The sequence below is a fragment of the Sander lucioperca genome, chromosome 6 (assembly GCF_008315115.2).
Source record: "Sander lucioperca isolate FBNREF2018 chromosome 6, SLUC_FBN_1.2, whole genome shotgun sequence".
Lineage (NCBI taxonomy): Eukaryota > Metazoa > Chordata > Actinopteri > Perciformes > Percidae > Sander > Sander lucioperca.
The window spans coordinates 37,347,227-37,356,391 of record NC_050178.1 but is presented as its reverse complement, the minus strand read 5'-3'; the positions used below and the strand labels follow the sequence as shown (position 1 = coordinate 37,356,391).

The 9,165-nt window shown below is 48.1% G+C and overlaps 1 protein-coding gene and 1 long non-coding RNA gene across 2 annotated transcripts in view; both read right to left on the bottom strand.

Moving 5' to 3' along the window:
- shld2 (shieldin complex subunit 2) overlaps positions 1 to 9,165 on the bottom strand; it is a 37,196-nt gene that overhangs the window by 9,908 nt on the left and 18,123 nt on the right. Inside the window, 1 exon segment of the mRNA XM_031303662.2 lies at positions 9,134 to 9,165. This exon segment is cut by the window's right edge and continues 84 nt beyond it. Coding sequence (XP_031159522.2) covers positions 9,134 to 9,165 — 32 coding nt within the window.
- Positions 720 to 1,251, bottom strand: LOC116052841. Its single transcript, XR_004105664.1, has 2 exons — positions 1,192 to 1,251; positions 720 to 1,084 (listed from the first exon to the last, which is right to left on the bottom strand). It is a non-coding gene; the product is annotated as an uncharacterized LOC116052841 (long non-coding RNA).

Here is a 9,165-nt window from a genome sequence, read left to right as displayed (position 1 = left end):
CCTTCGAATGACGAGAGAGGATGTGGAGAGGCTGTGTACGTTGTTTACTTCATTAATGTGTTTACTGTGTTAATGGGCTGAGGATGGGACGAGGATTCAGTATTCGGTTTCGGATTCGGCAGAATCTTAACCAGTGGATTCGGTATTCGGCCGAACCCCAAAAATCTGGATTTGGTGTATCCCTAGCTGATTGTGATGATTTTCTGCAAACTAGACAGTTAAACACGTCATCTTGGGCTCTAACACACACACACACACACACACACACACAGAAACACACACACACACACACACACACACACACACAGTAATATACACAAAAACACTAACACAAACACACACACAGACACACACAAACACACACACAGATATATACACATAAACACACACAGATATACACACACAAACACACGCACACAGACACACACAGACACACACACACACACACACACACACACACACACACACAGACACACACAATTAATAATGCTGTGATGATTGTGATGATTTCCTGCTTTTCTCTGTTTTATATTATTATAAACTGAATATTTTGGGGGTTTTAGACTGTTGGTCGAACAAAACTAGACAGTTAAAGACGTCATCTTGGGCTCTGTGACATGTGATGGACACTTTTCTTGACATTTTCTATATTAAACAGTTAATTGATTTTCTCTCTTGCTAAGCTAAAGTGTCTGCATTTTAGGATTTTGTTCTTTTTCTGTTTAAAAGTGTCCAACCGAGTAGAAACAAAGACATGAATGAATAATGTGTCAGTGGTGTAATGTGCTCAGAAACCTTCCAATGTATCCTGTAAAAGTCTCAAAGCTAAACTAGTCACATCCTGCGTCTCAATAAACTGGTCAGTCCTCCACAGTTCACTTTGTCTTTTGTCATTTTCTTCCAACATTTACAACAGAAAAAGCATAATTAAAGCTGCAAGCAGAGTTGGACGGGCCCTCACACCTCCTTGTACGTCGGGGTTACTGGCGGACGCCTCTCCTTGCGACCGTGCATTTGCGCGGCACTCAGACACTGTAAATCATCACCAATAAAAAATGGAACTCTCTGCTGAGTTCAATGATACCTCACACAACACTTTACGTCATACAGTTCATTATCTGTGAAAGGGGGCGTGGTTAAAGCCAAACCATGACCAATGACCAAGGAACTATCTATTGAGTTCAATGACACCTCACACAAGACTCTACCTTAAACGGTTCAAAAGCCATCAAAGGGGGCGTGGCCTGAGTACATGGGCGTGGGTTAAGTATCGGGGGCGGCTCAGTATCACATGCAGACCACACATTGTAAGTTTCAGGTAAATCGGAAGATGTTTGTCATATAAGGCTAATTTCCTGTTGCCAGCAGGGGGCGCTATGACCAAAAGTCAATTTTTGCATGTAGATATCCTCAGGCCTGGACCCTTGTTAATCGTTTGAAATTTCAGCCAAATTGGACAAGTTACAACAACTTCTTTGTTCATCGATAAATGCTCAAAATGGCCGCCATGCCACGCCCACACCGAATCAAAAAGGCGATTAATTTGCCAGAAGAAAGAAAGGAAAGGAAGAATTCCTTCAGTTTCAATCAGGCCTTTGCTGCTGTCCGAGCGCTGACAGCGGCGCAGGCCCTATTGAAACTGAAGGAATTATTTTCTGGAAATGAATCGCCTTTTTGAGGTGTTTAACATACTCAAAAACTCACCAAAATTGGCAGTCGCATCAAGCCTGGTGAAAGTTAACGTATTTTAAGGGTTTCGGGAATAGGCGCACAAATGTGGTTCGCTAGCGCCCCCTAACAACCAGCCCCTGCAGTACGTTTGATGTAAATCTGGTATGCATGTGTAGCATGTCAAGACGTGCAAAAGAGCTCATTGGAGTAATACCCTAAACCCAACAGGAAATCCGCCATTTTGAATTGAAAGTAGTTTTTTGGCCATTTCCACGTCGTACATTAACGTTCTCCTCCTAGAGATTTCATCCGATCGACTTCAAAAACCCTATGAAAAAACGAGGTAGAGATGATGTGACCCTGCCCGGAGGAAGCCCGGGGCCCCCGTCTGGAGCCAGGCCCAGATGGAGGGCCCGTCAGCGAGCGCCTGGTGGCCGGGTTTGCCACGGAGCCCGGTCGGGCACAGCCCGAAAAAGCTACGTGGCACCTCTCTCTCCAACCCATGGGCCCACCACCTGTGGGAGGAACCGCTGGGGTCGGGTGCGCTGCCACATGGGTGGCAGTGAAGGTCAGGGGCCTCGACGGACCAGACCCGGGCAGCAGACGCTGGCTCTGGGGACGTGGAACGTCACCTCTCTGTGGGGGAAGGAACCGGAACTTGTGCGGGAGGTGGAGCGCTACCAGTTGGATCTGGTGGGGCTTACCTCTACGCACAGTCTCGGTTCTGGAACCATACTCCTGGATAGGGGTTGGACTCTTTTCTTCTCCGGAGTTGCCCAGGGTGTGAGGCGCCGGGCGGGTGTGGGGATACTCACAAGCCCCCGGCTGAGCGCCGCTACGTTGGAGTTTACCCCGGTGGACGAGAGGGTCGCCTCCCTACGCCTGCGGGTTGTGGGGGGGAAAACTCTGACTATTGTTTGTGCGTATGCACCAAACAAGAGCTCGGAGTATTCGGCCTTCTTGGAGACCTTGAATGGAGTCCTGCATGGGGCTCCAGTGGGGGACTCCATAGTTCTGCTGGGGGACTTCAACGCGCACGTGGGCAATGATGGAGACACATGGAGAGGCGTGATTGGGAGGAACGGCCTCCCTGATCTAAACCAGAGTGGTTGTTTGTTGTTGGACTTCTGTGCTAGTCATGGATTGTCTATAACGAACACCATGTTCGAACATAGGGATGCTCATAAGTGTACTTGGTACCAGAGCACCCTAGGCCAAAGGTCAATGATCGATTTTATAATCGTTTCATCTGATCTGAGGCCGTATGTTTTGGACACTCGGGTGAAGAGAGGGGCAGAGCTGTCAACTGATCACCATCTGGTGGTGAGTTGGGTCAGAGGGTGGGGGAAGACTCTGGACAGACCTGGTAAACCCAAACGGGTAGTGCGGGTGAACTGGGAACGTCTGGAGGAGGCCCCTGTCCGACAGACTTTCAACTCACACCTCCGGCGGAGCTTTTCGTGCATCCCTGTGGAGGCTGGGGGCATTGAACCCGAGTGGACAATGTTCAAAGTTTCCATTGCTGAAGCTGCGGCGGGGAGCTGTGGTCTTAGGGTCTTAGGTGCCTCAAGGGGCGGCAACCCACGAACACCGTGGTGGACACCGGTGGTCAGGGAAGCCGTCCGACTGAAGAAGGAGTCTTTCTGGGATATGTTATCCCAGGGGACTCCGGAGGCAGTTGCAAGGTACCGAAGGGCCCGAAGGGCTGCAGCCTCTGCCGTGAAAGAGGCAAAGCAGCGGGTGTGGGAGAAGTTCGGAGAAGACATGGAGAAGGACTTTCGGTCGGCACCAAGGTGCTTCTGGAAAACCGTTCGCCACCTCAGGAGGGGGAAGCGGGGAAACATCCAAGCTGTGTACAGTAAGGATGGAACGCTGTTGACCTCAACTGAGGAGGTAATAGGGCGGTGGAAGGAGCACTTTGAGGAACTCCTAAATCCGACTAATACGCCCTCTATGGTAGAGGCAGAGCTGGAGGATGATGGGGGATTGTCGTCAATTTCCCTGGTGGAAGTTGCTGAGGTAGTTAAACAACTCCACAGTGGCAAAGCCCCAGGGATTGATGAGATCCGTCCAGAAATGCTTAAAGCTCTGGGTGTGGAGGGGTTGTCTTGGTTGACACGCCTCTTCAACATTGCGTGGAAGTCGGGGACGGTGCCTAAGGAGTGGCAGACCGGGGTGGTGGTTCCCCTTTTCAAAAAGGGGGACCAGAGGGTGTGTGCCAATTACAGGGGTATTACACTTCTCAGCCTCCCCGGTAAAGTCTACTCCAAGGTGCTGGAAAGGAGGGTTCGGTCGATAGTCGAACCTCAGGTTGAAGAGGAACAATGCGGATTCCGTCCTGGTCGTGGAACAACGGACCAGGTCTTTACTCTTGCAAGGATCCTGGAGGGAGCCTGGGAGTATGCCCAACCGGTCTACATGTGTTTTGTGGATCTGGAGAAGGCGTATGACCGGGTCCCCCGGGAGATACTGTGGGAGGTGCTGTGGGAGTATGGGGTGAGGGGGTCCCTTCTCAGGGCCATCCAATCTCTGTACGACCAAAGCGAGAGCTGTGTCCGGGTTCTCGGCAGTAAGTCGGACTCGTTTCAGGTGAGGGTTGGCCTCCGCCAGGGCTGCGCTTTGTCACCAATCCTGTTTGTAGTATTTATGGACAGGATATCAAGGCGTAGTCGGGGTGGAGAGGGGTTGCAGTTCGGTGAGCTGGGGATCTCATCGCTGCTTTTTGCGGATGATGTGGTCCTGATGGCATCATCGGCCTGTGACCTTCAGCACTCACTGGATCGGTTCGCAGCCGAGTGTGAAGCGGCTGGGATGAGGATCAGCACCTCTAAATCGGAGGCCATGGTTCTCAGCAGGAAACCGATGGAGTGCTTTCTCCAGGTAGGGAATGAGTCCTTACCCCAAGTGAAGGAGTTCAAGTACCTTGGGGTCTTGTTTGCGAGTGAGGGGACAATGGAGCAGGAGATTGGTCGGAGAATCGGCGCAGCGGGTGCGGTATTACATTCAATTTATCGCACCGTTGTGACGAAAAGAGAGCTGAGCCAGAAGGCAAAGCTCTCGATCTACCGGTCAGTTTTCGTTCCTACCCTCACCTATGGTCATGAAAGCTGGGTCATGACCGAAAGAACGAGATCCAGGGTACAAGCGGCCGAAATGGGTTTCCTCAGGAGGGTGGCTGGCGTCTCCCTTAGAGATAGGGTGAGAAGCTCAGTCATCCGTGAGGAGCTCGGAGTAGAGCCGCTGCTCCTTCGCGTCGAAAGGAGCCAGTTGAGGTGGTTCGGGCATCTGGTAAGGATGCCCCCTGGGCGCCTCCCTAGGGAGGTGTTCCAGGCACGTCCAGCTGGGAGGAGGCCTCGGGGAAGACCCAGGACTAGGTGGAGGGATTATATCTCCAACCTGGCCTGGGAACGCCTCGGGATCCCCCAGTCGGAGTTGGTTAATGTGGCTCGGGAAAGGGAAGTTTGGGGTCCCCTGCTGGAGCTGCTACCCCCGCGACCCGTTACCGGATAAGCGGACGAAGATGGATGGATGGACTTCAAATTTGGTCTGTGCCATCTTAAGACCTTAGATATTAAAAGGTATTAAAAGAATTGTAATTAGAGGTCGACCGATATGGGTTTTCTCTGGCCGATGCCGATGCCGATCTTTAGAAATCAGGGTCAGCCGATGGCCGATTAATGCTGCCGATTTATTTTGGCCGATATTTGGCCGATATGTGCTTATTTTTAAACCTCTATTTGAAAGATAAAATGTAACACTAATATACTCAGAATTTCTCAACAAAAACATTTACTGAACACTTCACCAATCTACACTTGTAGCCTATACTTCAATTAAAAATGTATAATGTAAAAACACTGTATATTGTATAAATAATGTATGAAAAATATATAAAATAAACGAAACAGGTAAGAAGAAAATAAACATTGTCAAATAAACCTTTCAATGAAAAAATAAAGTTTAGCGCACTTATCAGCATTTATTAAACTTCTGAGAATACAAATCTGCTTCACAGAAAGTGACGTTATTATTAATCTCAACATTATTTCCTCCTAACTCCTGTTGAATCACATAAGGCTAGGGCTCTCTAAAGTCAGTTCTTGTTCACCTTGTTTGTTAGATCATGTGTTTTCTCTGTGTTTTGGGGACCCTCCTGTTAGCCTACATGTCCTGTTGACCTCATCAGGATCTTATCTGAGCAGATTTCTGTCATTCAAACAACTCTGAGTTGTAATTTAAAACTCATCCAGCCAATTTAATAAAATTAAGGGTTTTATTCGTGCTCGAGTCCATAGATGCAGTTAATGGATAGCCTACAGGAACGGAGAACTGAAGGCTCTGTTAGCAACGATTAGCTCCGTTAGCGGTTAGCTCCAGTTAACTCCGTTATAGGAGTGGATGAGACTGCCACGGACAGGGGTAACAACCAGACTCTGATAAATGATATTCGGGGAGCTTCCACAGCCGTGTGGCCGCGGTGTTTTGTACGGTTTTATTAGTACAGTTAATCCCAAGGCAAGAACACCAGCAACATGCTACTGCTAACGGTAGCGTCTGAACCTGAAGTGACTGCGCGAGACACACTGCGCAAGAATTCACGAGGGGAGGGGCTGGAGGCAGCTGGTCTGGGCGCGCTGTAAAAAATGTCGCCTATTCATGTTTTTAACACTAGGCTGCCCGCAGATGCGCCTGCTTATTAATCGGCTTGATATTGGCCGATGCCGATTATTGGTCGACCTCTAATTGTAATAGCGCAAAAAATGAGCAAGTTATAAAGGACCAACTTCCTGTAGGGGGCCATCGAAACAGGAAGTGGGTGTAACTTGAGTGTACATTGAACCAATTGGCTCGAAACTTTTCAGGATTCATAATAGTCCAACCCTGAGGACATCTACAGGCCAATATTGACTCAAAGTCATAGCGCCCCCTAGTGGCAACAGGAAGTAGAAGTCTACTAAAAGTCAAGGTGCTATACTTTAACGAATTCCTCCTAGAGATTTTATCCGATCGACTTCAAATTCGTTTTGTGCAATGTCAAGACCTTAACAATGAAAAGTTATTAAAAGCTTGAGTTTTCATCAAACGGTGTGGGCATGGCATGGCGGCCATTTTGAGTGTTTAAAGATGAAGGAGAAAGTGGCCGTAACTACAGTGTACATTGTCGTATCTACTTGAAATTTCACACAATCAACAAGGGTCCAGGCCTGAGGACATATACAGGCCAATATTGACTTTTGGTCATAGCGCCCCCACGCTGGCAACAGGAAATCAGCCTTATATGACAAACATCATCCGATTTACATGAAACTTAGAATGTGCGGTCTACATGTGATAGTGAGCGGCCCCCTGTAATTTAACCACGCCCACTCACTCAGGCCACGGTCCGATCGACTTCAAATTTGTTCTGTGCCATCTTAAAGACCTTAGAGATGAAAAGTTATTAAAAGCTTGAGTTTTCGTCATAGGGCCTAGCTGTGGCGGGGCGGCCATTTTGTGTGTTTCGCCATCGAAACAGGAAGTGGGTGTAACTTGAGTGTACATTGTCCAATTGGCTCGAAACTTTTCATGATTCATAAGAGTCCAACCCTGAGGACATCTACAGGCCGATATTGGCTCAAAGTCATAGCGCCCCCTAGTAGAACAGGAAGTAGGCCTAAAAGGTGCTATACTTTAACGAACTCCTCCTACAGATCTCATCTGATGGACTTCAAACTTGGTGTGTATCATCTCAACACCTTAAAGATGAAAAGTTATTAAAAGCAAATCTTTTTGTCAAACGGTGTGGGTGTGGCATGACGGGTGGTGTGTTTAGCGATGAACGAGAAAGTGGCTGTAACTAGAGTGTACATTGTCCATTCTGCTTTAAATTTCCAATGATCAACAAGAGTCCTGGCCTGAGGAAATATACAGGCCAAAATTGACTTTTGGTCATAGCGCCCCCTCCTGGCAACAGGAAATCAGCCTTAAATGACAAACCATCCGATTTACATAAAACTTTTGTGATAGTGAGCCGCCCCTATACTCTAGCCACGCCCATGTACTCAGACCTTTCATAACTTCTGAAGCATTTGAGGTAGAGTCTTGTGTGAGGTATCATTGAACTCAGCAGAGTTCCGTTTTCATTGGTCATGGTTTGGCCCACCCCCTATGCTTTAGCCACGCCCCATTTCACAGCCAACTCACTCTATTGTGTGAGAGTTCTCTTTTCATTGATGACAATTTGCAGTGTCTGAGTGCCGTGCAAATGCACGGCCGCAAGGAGCAGTGTCCGTCTGTAACCCTGACGCGCGCAGAGGAGCGAGGGCCCGTCCAACGCTATTACTGTTTGTATAATCATGCTGTGATTTGATACTGTATTGTCTGTAACTGTTACATGTTGTACGTCTGAGACTTTGTTTAATGTGCGGCTGCTGTCTCTTGAACACCTGCTCCAGTTTTAAGACTCCAGCTCTGCTTTCTGCCTCCCTGACAAATCCTGACAGCCGTCAAACCGCCGGGGTCTGCAGGTCTCACTCTGCAGGTCTGACGGTACGTCTACAAGTCTACAGGTCTCACTCTGTAGGTCTGACGGTACGTCTACAAGTCTACAGGTCTCACTCTGTAGGTCTGGTGGTACGTCTTCAAGTCTACAGGTCTACAGGTCTCACTCTGTAGGTCTGACAGCACGTCTACAAGTCTACAGGTCTACAAGTCTAGAGGCCTACGGGTCTACGGGCCTCCGGGTCTACAGGCCTCCGGGTCTACGGGCCTCCAGGTCTACAGGCCTACAGGCAGCATCACTTCCCATTGGTTGTCTCCGTGAGTAGCCGGGTAATGCATTCCGGGAGCGCCACAGCGACTTTCGAGAAGCGGGGCGTCAAGTTTCCTGCTCCTCATTTGCATAAAGTTGAATTCAGGCAACTTTATGCAAATCAGGGGCGTCTAGCTTGACTTTCCACCGCTGGAAAACCCCTTAAAATCTTTTAAAAAGTGACCGTTGTTGATCTAAAAGGAAGACAGATTCAGCAGCTGCAGCTTATATCAACATGAAATGTTTTCAGAAAAACATTTCAGGAAACTATTTTCGTAAAATAAGAGAAAGTTTCCTAACGAGCCGCCATGTTAGTCTGTTTGAAATCCGAGAGCAGACAGACCATAAGTGAAGTGTTCGTCCAATCAGATGCAGCCATGGCGGTTGTAGGAGGGTGGAGCCTGTTAAGTTTGCTTGTCATTGGTCAGTGAAGAGAAACTGATAACTGCTAGTGGAGAGAACATCAAGCGTCAAGTTTTTTCGACATTTTTAATGCTTTGTAGCCTTTTCCGACGTTTATGGTGATTTTTGACATTTATATCGCCTTTTTCAAAGTTTTTGATGCTTTTATTGACATTTTTGTCGCTTTGTTCAGAATTTCTTTCTGCTTTTTTTTTACATTTTTGTCGCCTTTTTCAACGTAACGATCGAGAGGAAGTCACTTTGTCTCACCTGAGTTCCTGTGGAGTTTATCAGGCGGAGCT